Consider the following 12,769-nt stretch of genomic DNA (forward strand, 5'->3'; position numbering starts at 1 on the left):
TTCATGTAAATGGTCCCACAAGTAGCACTGTTAGTAGTATAACAAACAGAAATAAGTGCCTTATGGTCAGAATAATTACTAGATCTTATAAAAGGCGTCACAGTTTGTAAAGTCCTATGATGCTCACTGTCCCAAACCTTGGATGCTGAAAGAAAAAATTAGGTAGGCCAAGCCTGAAAGACTACTCACCATAGGTGCTCAGCATGCTTCAGGCATGTTTGTGTTAGATGCTCCTAGCAAAGGTCTGAGGGAGTCTACAATTGTCATGTCCCTGCCCAGTCAGTGTGCAGAGCCAGCAGTCAGCCACAGGTCTCAACCATCATCTCCTTGTTCTCAGTCCACATCCCAAGCCTGATCGGCTCCCTCCAGCCAAATGAAGTGGCAACTTCTTGGGCCGGAACTTAGAGCAGGAGCACCTATTGGTCACAAAAGCCCCATGAAGTTGTTATATGCCCATGGATGCATAAGAAATTAACCTCTGGTTTATTCTCTAAATAGGAAAGGGATTGTCAGCCCTGTGTAGTGGCACACACCTTTAATCCCAGCACTTGGGAAGCAGAGGTAGGAGGATCACCCTGAGACTACATAGTGAATTCCAGGTCAGCCTGAGCTAGAGCAAGAGTGAGACCCTACCTCAGAGGGGAGAACAAAAAGGAAGAAAAGGGATTGTGAAAAATGGAGAGCCTGAAGGGGCCAGTCATGCATTGATTTATTCATGGACGGACACTGTGTTAGGAGTTTTAGTGAATTATCTCCCTTGTGCTCTTCACTGTTTTATAATGATGATTGGATGTAACCTGAGAAACAAGAACCAGACTCTTCCAAGTCTCTTCCAGAGCTGGCATCAGCCTCTTTATTAGTAGCAGTAATGGCACCCTGTCATCCCTCCTTTAGGACTGAGCACCCCTGACTTCAGGGGATTCATAGAATCCAGTTCTAAATAGTCTGTGCCTCCACCCACCCACCCACTATGATTTCCTTGTAAACACTGCCACCAGCTGGTCAGAAATATGCCATTCTCCGGATTGGGAATATTTAGGAGACATGGGATCTCTTACCCTAATGAGACAAAAAAATAACTGATCTCTTTAGCTTGTATTTTTATGTAATTCTCTGAAAAGAAGCCCTTTCTGCCCCCAAATTGTTAGATACAGTAACGGGCTGGCAGGCTAATAGAAAATTTCATACATATTACTTGGGAGCTATTTGGCACCTTCTGAAATGAACCTAGGATATTGAGATTGGAGTTGTACCAACTTGTACCAATGAGTAGAATACAAATACCAGTTTATACAAATACCAAGACTTAACTATAAGCTCTTCGTTCTGAAATTAAGCAACTACCTCCTCTTCTCCCTGGAGCCTGTGTTTAGGTATAACCTTACTGGGGAGGTGGTCCTATTTGGGGGAAAAGGCATTTCCAGCTTTTTAAAAACTTTATTTTTATTTATTTGAGAGAAAGAAAGAGGCAGAAAGAGAATGGGCACGCTAGGGCCTCCAGCCACTGCAAACGAACTCCAGGCACATGTGTCCCCCTGTGCATCTGGCTTACATGAGTCCTGGGGAATCAAACCAAAGTCCTTTGGCTTTGCAGGTAAATGCCTTAACCATTAAGCCATTTCTCCAGCCCGTTGCCAGCTTTTATGTGCGTTCTAGAGATCCAAACTCAAGTAAGTACTGGAGCTTGGGTGGCAAACACTTTATCTATTGAGCCATATCCCCAGCTCCAAAAGATCTTTAAATTTAGATCACAAATGAGATACTACTTGAGGTGAAAATATTGAAATAAGTATGGACTTAAAAGAATTGAGAATCAAAGAAGCTGGAGAAATACATTCAGTTAGTAAAGCATTTGCTTTGAAAGTGTGAAGGCTTGAGTGTAAGTCCCAGAACCCATGTAAAATGTTTGATGTCGTGGTGCCTGTAATCTCAGCGATGGGTAAGTGGAGATGAGCAGATCACTCGAATTTCCTGGCCAACTAGTCTAACCTAATTTGTGAGTTCCAGGCCAATGGGACTGTCTTAAAAACAGATAGATAGTGTGTCTGAGGCAAGACACATGAGGCTCTCTTCTGGTCTCTTTATATACACCTAGTAAAATATATACAGAATAAAAATCTTTGGCATGTCTGTAGTGTAATGTGTATATATAGTGTACACAGCACATTTGCAGCACGCATGTGTACAGATGTGTATGAGTGCCCTGTGCCCACACCTGCAGAGGAGAATGACGATTGCATGTGTCCCTTCTGTCACCTCTGTATTTTTGCCTTGAGATGGGATCTCTTAACAAGTCCGGAGGTGCCATTTATTTTTAGTCAGACTGATTGAGGCGAGCCCAGTAGTTGTCCTGCCTCTGCCCCCCACAGGATTAGGGTTTATAGGCACATGTGGCCACACTTGGGTTTTTATATGGGCGCTAGGGATCAAGCTCAGACCTTCTGAGGTGCTCTTACCCACTGAGCCCCTCAAAATAAAATACTTGTGCGCCGGGCGTGGTGGCACACGCCTTTAATCCCAGCACTCGGGAGGCAGAGGTAGGAGGATTGCTGTGAGTTCAAGGCAGCCTGAGACTACAGAGTGAATTCCAGGTCAGCCTGGGCTAGAGTGAGACCCTATCTCAACCCCCCCCCCAAAAGTAAAATAAAATACTTTTTAAAAGAAGTGGAGTTAAGCAGACTGGTGCATAAATCTCAGTGTTTCTCTTCACTTAACATTGTGACCTCTGGATGTTTGGTTCTTCCCACACACACTGTCAGACGAGAGCTAAATGAGGGATTGTGTGCAGATAGAAAGCACCCAGCGTGAGATCAGCAGCTGGTAAATGGCGGCCCTTGTATAATGTCTTAGGAAAACAGGGCTGGAGGCTGTGGGTGAGTGTGTAGAAAGGTAAGAAGCAGCCTAGTTTATTCACTGTGAGCCACGAGCAGCCCAGTGTGGGACCATTCTAGCCTCAAGTTGACACTTTTTGTCTTTAGGTGGACGCCATGTCTCTGAAGATCCAGACGAGCAATGTAACCAATAAGAATGACCCCAAGTCCATCAACTCTCGGGTCTTCATTGGAAACCTAAACACGGCTTTGGTGAAGAAAGCAGATGTGGAGACTATCTTCTCCAAGTACGGCCGTGTGGCTGGCTGTTCTGTGCACAAAGGCTATGCCTTTGTCCAGTATGCCAACGAGCGTCATGCCCGGGCAGCAGTGCTAGGAGAAAACGGAAGGGTGCTGGCCGGGCAAACCCTGGGTAAGTTAAACCTCTTGTCCCTGCCCATGGGATGGGGAGGAGAGTTCTAGAAGCTCTGGGAGAACACTTCTGCCTTGTCCTTGCATTCTCAGTACTTGCTTTACAGTCTATATGTACTAGTGAGTGATATACATATGTTCATACCTCTATGTATGTATGTTTTAGGAGGGATATCTGTGTACTTGTGAGTGAGATCTGTAGATATAATTGAATACATGGAGAATATACGAAACATACCTGCATATAAGTGTGCTGTGTGAGTACATAATTAGGTATGGAAGCAGATACAAATATTTATCCACTAACTTAAAAAAAAAAAACAAAATTTCAGCTAAAAATAAATAAACAAACAAAATTTCTAAGCCAGGCATGGTGACACATGCCTTCTTTAATCCCAGCACTCAGGAGATAGAGGTAGGAGGTTCACCATGAGTTCAAGGCCACCCTGAAATTACAAAGCAAATTTCACATCAGCCTGGACTAGAATGAAACCCTACCCCCCCAAAAAATAAAAATAAATAATAAAATTTCTTTGCTTGTGTGTATATGTAGTGTTGGGTGTTTGTACATGCATGTGCTCTTGTGATGTCCTATACTGTTGCCTGTCGTGGGGTTCACTCTCCTGTGGTAGCCTGGAACATCTGGTACCACTTGGTCTTGTTTCAACCAGAGTCTCTTTTTGCTTGTGGAGCTCCATCATTTCTTGAGTCTCTGCTTCCCTGAGGGACTGGGATTACAGGTGCCTATACCATGATAAGCTGTTTACATGGGATCTGGAGATTTGAACTCAGACCTTCATGTTGGTGTGGGAAGCTTGTTTGTTTTTTTCAAGGTAGTGTCACACTCTAGCCCAGGCTCACTCTATAGTCCCAGGCTGACCTTGAACTCACTGATCCTCCTACCGCTGCCTCCAAAGTGCTAGGATTAAAGGTATGCCACTACCACTGGCTACCAAATTTATTTATTTTTTTAAATTGGGAGAGAGGGCTGGAGAGATGGCTTAGCGGTTAAGCGCTTGCCTGTGAAGCCTAAGGACCCCTGTTCGAGGCTCGGTTCCCCAGGTCCCATGTTAGCCAGATGCACAAGGGGGCGCACACGTCTGGAGTTCGTTTGCAGAGGCTGGAAGCCCTGGCGCGCCCATTCTCTCTCTCTCCCTCTATCTGTCTTTCTCTCTATGTCTGTTGCTCTCAAATAAATAAATAAAAAATGAACAACAACAAAAAAAAGAATGCTATTTAATTTGGGAGAGAGATTGGTAGGGAGAATGGACACACCAGGGCCTTCAGGCACTGCAAGCAAACTCCAGATGCGTGCACCACCTTGTACATCTGGCTTACATGGGTCTTGGGGAATCAAATGTAGGTCCTTTGGCTTTGTAGGTAAGTGTCTTAACTGCTAAGACATTTCTCCAGCCCAGTTTTTTTATTTACTAGAGAGAGAGAAAGAGAAGCAGATAGAAAGGAGAGAATGGGTGTGCCAGGATTCCAGCCACTGCAAACAAACTCCAAAGGTATACCTTGTGCAGATGGCTTATGTGGGTCCTAGGGAATTTAACCTGGGTCCTTTGGCTATCTCTGCAGCCCAAATATTTTCTTAAAATATCTTATTTATTTATTTATTTGAGAGAGAGAAGTGGGGGGGGGGCAAATCAAGAGAATGGGCTTGCCAGGGCCTCCAGCTGCTCCAGATGAACTCTAGATGTGTGCACCACCTTGTGCTTATGTGGGTCCTAGGGAAAGGATCCTAGGTCCTTTGGCTTTGCAGGCAAGCCAACTGCTAAGCCATCTCCCAAGCCTCCCAAATTTCTTTTAATCTTAATGTGCTAAGCATAGGCATAGAGATATTTGATAAAATATCCATGAGTATGCACTGGCTTCTTTATCTGTAGGCAGTCATATATTTGATGTTGGAGTCAAGTCTGAGTGTGCTTGAGTGTAGACATTATCTGTGTGTATGAATTTCTTACCTGGTTATGTGTGTGTGAGAGAGTGTATGTGTTTCTGTATATCTGATGTATTTAGTTATATGAAGATTTGAGAATGCACATGGTGTGTGTTTCATTTGTGAACTTGAATGTGTGTGTCTGAGTGGATAGGAACATTAACCAGGCATATCCATGTGTTGTGGCTATTCTTCTAAGGTTTGAAAACTGAATGGCTGAAGACCTTTGGCCATATCCATAATATGTGTATATTGTGTAAACACATGCATATATAGGATGGTGATACATGTGAGCACAGTACTGCTTGCTAACATTCCATTTCTGCCTCCTCCCTTTGCAGACATCAACATGGCTGGAGAGCCCAAGCCCAACAGACCCAAGGGGCTGAAGAGAGCAGCATCTGCCATATACAGGTGGGGCACTCTGTTTTTCGGTCTGGGTGGGATGGAGGGAGTAAATGCTGTACTGACACTGTGCTGAGTCCAGAACTTGGGGACACATTAGAGATGAGGGTCTGTGGAGAGTGGGCTGAGTAGCTGTCTCTAAGCTCCGGCCCCCTCCCTTTGTTTCCCCAGTGGCTACAGCCATGGCTATGATTACTACAACTTCTACAACAGGTGAGCAGGGGAGGGGCTTGTCCAAGTATCAAACACCCGAGCTAGCATTGTCTTTAGAGATCGCTGGTGCAGCCCTTTCAGTCCTCCACTAGAAGACCAAGCAGAGACGTGAATGGGTGTTTGCCCAAGGTTGCTGTACACACCGATGACAGAGCTGGGAGGTGGGTCCATTCTGCAGGTCTCAGGCCGGAGCTTCCATCACAGCAAACTATCTCACTGCCGACCGCCCTTATTCTTCTCTTAGCCCTTTATAGCTAAGGGACATACACGCATGGCAAGGTGGACAACAGAACCTGGTATAGTGCCATTGCAAGGAATTGGAGACTTTATACTCTTTCAGTCTCCTTGCTTCTGTGGTGTGCCCAGCCAGCCGGAAGGAAGTCTAGAGCTGAGTCTAATTTACAGGCAAAAGGTCAGCCGTTATTTGAAGATCTGAACTAGTCCTCAATGAGCTCTGGTCTAAGCCTGCCTAGACCCCAACCTTGAATATATGGACTCCTATTTCAGTGGCCCCAGCGACATTTTTCCTTAGAGAACTCTCACAAACTCATGATCCTCCTGCCTTCTACCTCACTGCTTAGATTACAGGAATGTATCTTATCATCACCCAGCTCCCAGCCACATTACTGACTAAAAGTCATGTTGAAGACTGGGCCAAGCCTCCTCCTCCCTCCCACTTGTCCATCCCAGTCAGCCCAGGATGAATAGTCCCTTTCTGAGCCTCTGTTTTCTTACTGTGAGTGGTTTCAGAAGGCAGTATGGTACAGTAGAAAGTGCCCTAACCGGGGAGTCAATACTAAGTTGCTAATCTCAGCTTTGCCACTGGATGGATTATGTGACTCTATGAAATCCTCTTCCCAGGTAGTGAAATGGGTTTGCACCATGTGATCTCTTGGGTCTTCTTGCACTAGGATTCTGTGGTTCAGTAATTATGATGAAAGCCACCTCCCCTTGGAGATAGAAATGCAAGATTCAAGATTGGATCCATTCCCAGAGTCTCAGTCACTGGGTGCCACTGTCCCAGGGTAGAAACTCTTTAAATATAGGAGTAACAAGGAATGAGGCGTTGTGATAGCTGATACCATATATCCCCGGCTGTGGCTGCCCTGCAGAACTGTGGTAATAACAGATACGGTGGGAAAGATCCCTGGCAGAAACCTGGTCATCAGGAAAAGCAGCCCTTCTAGAGAGGGCCAAGTAATGGCTTTGAGGTGACCACACACAGTCCAGATCTTTGGTGTGTAATTGAGCTGCCTAACCTTAACATACTGCTGAGCCCCTGGCCTGCCGCTGCTGCCGCTCCTGGGTCTGCTGCTGCTGGGGCCACTGGTACCGGTTCCAGAGCTGCTGATGTTACTGCCGAACTCTGCTCCTGCTTGGGTTCCACTGTCGCTGGCCTGTATCTCTGAAAAAGAGCAAGGAAAATGTTCAGAAGAAAAGGTCTTAGAGTCTGAAGCCATGGGTGCCTGAGTTGAGTGTCTCAGTACACCAGCCTTTACCCTGGTCACACCATCTAAAGCGTGTTTCACCAAGTTCTCATGCTTGGTTCTTTGGATAGTCCTCTACATTCAGTAGATAGGAAAACCAAGACTCAGGTTGGCCAGCCACTGTCATGCATGTCATGTTCCCAGCTAGGGATTTGTGCTGCTCTGAGATTTGCAAACTCTGACTGGAGGTTGGGGTAGCAGCTGATTGAGGAGAAAGTGCGTAGGTGGGGAGGTTATTAGGGAAGCCGCCTTTCTGGGACAAGTCTTTGTTCCTTAGCTGAGTGGGATATAGCCACAGCTTTTCTTGCTCTTACTTGGCCTGGCAGGAAAGGTAGAGATAGTGAGGATCCCAACAATCATTAGGATCCAGAAAGTCCTTGCTTTTTACCCCAAGACCTACTGGTAGCAGGCTGAGAATTACGTAACACTCGTTTATTCCCTCCTAGTAAAGCTAGTGTTGCAGTGACCCCTGGTGGCCACAGGCCATGCTGCAGCCTCTGGCCTGTTTGCCTTCACAGGCTCTTCGATTACCGTGGTCGTCTGTCACCAGTGCCAGTGCCCAGAGCAGTCCCTGTGAAGCGACCTCGGGTTACAGTCCCTTTGGTCCGTCGTGTCAAAAGTACCATACCTGTCAAGCTCTTTGCCCGCTCTACAGCCATTACTTCTGGCTCAACCAAGATCAAGTGTAAGTGATCCTCCTAGATGATATATATTTAAAACATTGGTACTTAAGAAAAAGAGGGGCTGGAGAGATGGCTTAGCGGTTGAGTGCTTGCCTGTGAAGCCTAAAGACCCCAGTTCAAGGCTCGGTTCTCCAGGTCCCACGTTAGCCAGATGCACAAGGGGGCGCACACGTCTGGAGTTCGTTTGCAGTGGCTGGAAGACCTGGCGCGCCCATTCTCTCTCTCTCCTTCTATCTGTCTTTCTCTCTGTGTCTGTCGCTCTCAAATAAATAAATAAAAAAAATTAAAAATGAACAAAAAAATATTTAAAAAAAAAAAAGAAAAGAAAAAGAGGCTTAGGTGGACACAAGTCTAATGCTACATCATGACCCTATGAGGAATTATTTTTCCTGAAAGAACAATAAGGATAAGCCTGGGCTGGAGAGGTGGCTTAACCATTATGGCACTTGCCTATGAAGCCAAAGGACCCAGGTTTGACTCCCCAGAACCCATATATACATGTATATACATATATACAAACCAGATATACATGGTGGTACATGCATCTGGAGTTTGTTTGCAGTAGATGAAGGTCCAGGCATGCCCATTCTCTCTTTCTCTGTCTCATAAATAAGTAAATAAAAATAAAATATTTTTTTAAATAAGGATAAGATAGCACAGGCTCATTTCTCTCTCTGTTCACTCCAGTTTCCATATACTGTAGCCAGGTACTTAGGTAATCAAGTTGCAAAGTCCCTCCTTTTATGCCTTTAAAGACAGATCCCACCCTGTAATATAAGGTGGCCACATTCTTTTGCTCAGGAGCACATCACAGAACTGCATTCCTTCTATCTTAAAATAGGATTTTACTATGTAGCCCAGGCTGGCCTTGGACTTGAGATCTTCCTACCTCTGCCTCCCAAGTACTAGGATTGATATGCCACACCTGGCCCAGTCTGCATCACTATTCATTTAAAGTCCCTTCAGTAGTGAAAGGTCTAGAGCAAAAAAGTTCACAAGTCTGGGCTGTCACTCTAGGGCTGCTCTCTAGGCACTCTCAAGAAGTGGCATTTTTCCAGGCCAGAAAAAGAATTACCTTCCTAGATGACAGAATGAAGCTGGGATTTCAATAGCATCATGCTTTCAAGTGACAGCTCTGTCCCTTTTCCACTCCCAGTAAAGAGCAGTGAGTTGCAAGCCATCAAGACAGAACTGACACAGATCAAGTCCAACATTGATGCCTTGTTGGGTCGCTTGGAGCAGATTGCTGAGGAGCAAAAGGCCAACCCAGGTCAGCCTTGGAGGGCAGAGCTTGGGGATGAGTGCACAAGGAGTGGGAGGCTGAGTTGGGGGCTTCTAGTCCCAAAGCCCTGGAAATCCATCTATTTGTAATCCACTGTACTTTGGCTAGCTTTTGCTAAGGGTACTGGGAGCCTGCCCTAGGCTGAATTTTGATCCGTCCTCTACCCCTGTCCTTCAAGATGGCAAAAAGAAGGGTGACAGCAGCGGTGGTGGCAGCAGCAGCGGAAGTGGCGGTGGCACTGGTGGTGGTGGCGGCGGCGGTGGCAGTGGTGGCAGTGGCGGAAGCAGCGGTGGCGGCGGCGGTGGCAGCGGCGGTGGTGGCAGCAGTGGAAGCGGCGGTGGTGGTGGTAGTGGCAGTGGAGGTGGCAGTAGCCGGCCACCCGCCCCCCAAGAGGACACAACTTCTGAGGCAGGCACACCCCAGGGAGAAGTCCAGACTCGAGATGACGGTGATGAGGAGGGGCTGCTAACGCATAGCGAGGAAGAACTGGTAAGGGTCTGGCAGGGTATGTCGGGAGGGGTTGGGACTAAATTTTGCACTTAGTGTCAAGACAGATGCGGGCTGGAAGAATCTGAACTGGCTGGACCCTTGTGAGCGTCCTCCTTCCTAAGGGCTCTAGTTCTGTGGAGGACAGTGACCTGTTTCACCCACCAGTCAGAAATCTTACTGGGGACTGACTATGGCAGATCTTGGCAAAGTGTGGGGCTGTCTGGCTTCCATTCTTTCTGTGCGTTGGAGAAGGGGAAATCAGGCTCAAGAAGCACACACAGCCTCCTTTTCAGTGCGGACTGGGATTGACCAGGAAATCCAGGGAAGTGTGGATAGTATTTGACAGAATTTTAAAAAAAGAACAAGAGGCTAGGGCTGGAGGGATGGCTTAGTGGTTAAGGCACTTACCTGCAAAGCCAAAGGACCCAGGTTTGATTCCCCAGTACCCACATAAGCCAGATGCCCAAGGTGGCACATGCATCTAGAGTTTGTTTGCCATGGCTGGAGGCCCTGGCATGCCGTTCTCTGTCTCAAATAAAAATATTTTTAAAAAGGGGGGTGGGGGGATGGAGAGATGGCTCAGTGGTTAAGGTGCTTGCCTGCAAAGCCTAACAATCCGAGCTTGATTCCCCAATACCCACATAAAGCCACATGTACAAAGTGGCCCATACATCTGGAGTTCATGTGCAGTGGCTAGAGGCTCTGGTGTACCTGTTCATATCTCTCCCTCTCTCTCTATCACTGTCTCTCTCTGCTTACAAATAAATAAAATATTTGTTTTTAAAAACAACAACACAGGCATGTTGGTACACACACACCTTTATTCCTAACACTTGGGAGGCTGAGGTAGGAAGGTCGTGGTGGTAGATTGATTTGACCTCGAAAAGCAAAACCAGTGCTGCTCAAGCTTGAAACAGGCTTTTAAAGGAGCGAGTTCCTATATATACTGGAAGTATTCAGGCTGATACTGGACAGGGAGCTTGTCTCTCTTTCAGAAATTAGCCTGGTACCTCATCTTGTTCTCTTAGGCATAGTAGCCTCCGTAATAGCTCTAAGGAAGACTTACAGATGAGGAGCCCACCAGTCTCAGAGGCTTCTGGCCTCAAATCCAAGGTGCATAGAGTGTGCCTGCCCCTATCACTCCTCCAGCCCCCTTCTCTTTCCAATGTGACCCTTAAACCACCCCCTCAGGGTCTTAAGCCAGCCTCAGTGGCTGGTTTCCTTAGAGCCTGCAGCGAATGGTTGTCTCTGCTTGTCTTTTTTTCCTCCCAGGAGCACAGCCAGGACACAGATGCAGAGGATGGGGCCTTGCAATAAGCAGGTATGAAGGTTCTGGGGGACACAGGGAAGAAAGAAGTGGAGAGGAGGGTATGCCTTTCTGGAGGATAGCACTGTGACCAGGAATGAACACATTCTGCTATCTTGCCTCGCCCTTAGGGAGGGTTGTTTCATAGGTGACATGGATGCCCTCCATGTGCAGGCCTACCTAGAAAGGGTTCCTTTAGCACACCGACTTATGTTGCCTGCCTCCTGAGCTCCTAGTCTGGTGCAGGAGAAGATGCATACCATTGGCACACAGTGTGAGCAGGCTGGCAATAGAGGAAAACCCTGGTGGTAGAAGAAACCATGTGCAGTTTAGCCTGCTTCTGACTGAGGGAGAAGCACTCTAGTCTTCAGAGAAGCACACCACTGAGACAGTCCTTGGAATGGAGTAAGGCCAGCGCGGAGTGTGTTCCAGCGCAGCCCTGCAGAGGAGGGGAGGGCACCGCTTACGGGAGAGTGCTGACCAGGCGCACATGCTGGGATCAGGAAGGAGTTTGGACTTGGTCCTGTTGTGGGAGGAGAGAGATGTCTTTGTGACAGGAGCTGCTCCTCCTTTATCTGGTTGTGTCCTCCACCCGACAGTTAGGGCTGTGCTACAGTAACATACTTGGAAATGGAGGCATTGAAGGGAACAAGAGCCCAAGATGATAACTGGAGCTTAGATTTGCACCCAGTGCTGTGCAGCTTCCCAGCCACCACTGGCCTCTGTCTACTGCTCTGCTTTTCCCTCCCTCAGACGGACACCTAGTTCACACCCAGCTCTGCCTACTCTGTGCCACTTCCCGTTTCACTGGGGATGGCCATGTTCCGCCTTAGGGGAGGAGTCTCAGGCATCAGCAGTTACTGGGAGACACAGTCATCTTATAAGATGCAAGGGCTTTCAGAACAGCTGAATTTAAAAAATTCCTTAAGTAATCTTTCCTCTTAGACCTTAACGATGTATTTTACCTGGACAGCTTCTTTATCTTTTAAAGATAGTTCACAAGTTACCTATAATGCCACAGGAAGTGAGGCTTACTCATGAGTTCACAGGCGGCCATAGTGTGCAGACATCATTCCACCCCATCCTTCCTTATCCCTGTGACCAAGGAATTCCTTCCTTTCAGCCTTAGTCTATTATTATTATTATTATTATTATTATTATTATTATTATTTTAATTTATTAGTTTTCTTTTCAGCAAATTCAGGCAGTTTGGTACTGTTGTTTAGGCTCATCCATGATCTACCCCCTCCCAATGGACCCTCCTTGGTGATGTAAATGGGTCGTGCATTGTGGAGTTAGCCCACAGTTATTGGTACGATAAATGTCTCTGCATAGTCTTTTTTTTTTTTTTTTCTTTCTAGCTTGACAGAAGCAGTGGCCTCCAGCAGAAGGGCATCGCTGTCTCGGGCCTCAAGTCAGATGCCCATCCTTGGATGCCAGTCTGTAGCGGGTACCAGAGGAAAGCTGGCATCAGGCACTCCTCCCCCTAATACATCCCAGCCAGTGCTGCATCCTCTGCAGGTGGATCTCAGCGTACCCTTACCCTGCACTCTCCCTGTGTGCACTGCCCAGGCTAGGAGGCGGGGCACAGGGGCGTTCCCCATGCTCCGCCTCTCCTCCCCAGGATGTGGGCTGGCTTGGAGGTTTTCTGTAGGTTTGGAGGGGATGGGGGTCGGCACTAGGAAGGAACTTGACAATAAAGAGGTTGGATCCAAACGTG

The 12,769-nt window shown here is 47.1% G+C and overlaps 1 protein-coding gene across 7 annotated transcripts in view; it reads left to right on the forward strand.

Moving 5' to 3' along the window:
- Raly (RALY heterogeneous nuclear ribonucleoprotein) overlaps positions 1 to 12,769 on the forward strand; it is an 84,925-nt gene extending 72,156 nt beyond the window's left edge. For 5 of the 7 annotated variants that reach the window (XM_045157412.1, XM_045157411.1, XM_045157414.1 and 2 more), the window contains 8 exons: positions 2,979 to 3,243; positions 5,526 to 5,598; positions 5,761 to 5,802; positions 7,808 to 7,974; positions 9,129 to 9,242; positions 9,433 to 9,743; positions 11,016 to 11,064; positions 12,411 to 12,769. In XM_045157412.1, the coding sequence (XP_045013347.1) occupies positions 2,988 to 3,243; positions 5,526 to 5,598; positions 5,761 to 5,802; positions 7,808 to 7,974; positions 9,129 to 9,242; positions 9,433 to 9,743; positions 11,016 to 11,060 (1,008 nt within the window). In that variant the 5' untranslated portion in view covers positions 2,979 to 2,987 and the 3' untranslated portion in view covers positions 11,061 to 11,064; positions 12,411 to 12,769. Of the gene's footprint in view, positions 1 to 2,978; positions 3,244 to 5,525; positions 5,599 to 5,760; positions 5,803 to 7,771; positions 7,975 to 9,128; positions 9,243 to 9,432; positions 9,744 to 11,015; positions 11,065 to 12,410 lie in introns of all 7 variants that reach the window. The other 2 variants (XM_045157416.1, XM_045157417.1) reach the window with 2 other exon arrangements.

Source organism: Jaculus jaculus, chromosome 8 (assembly GCF_020740685.1).
Source record: "Jaculus jaculus isolate mJacJac1 chromosome 8, mJacJac1.mat.Y.cur, whole genome shotgun sequence".
In the NCBI taxonomy this organism is placed as follows: Eukaryota; Metazoa; Chordata; class Mammalia; order Rodentia; family Dipodidae; genus Jaculus; species Jaculus jaculus.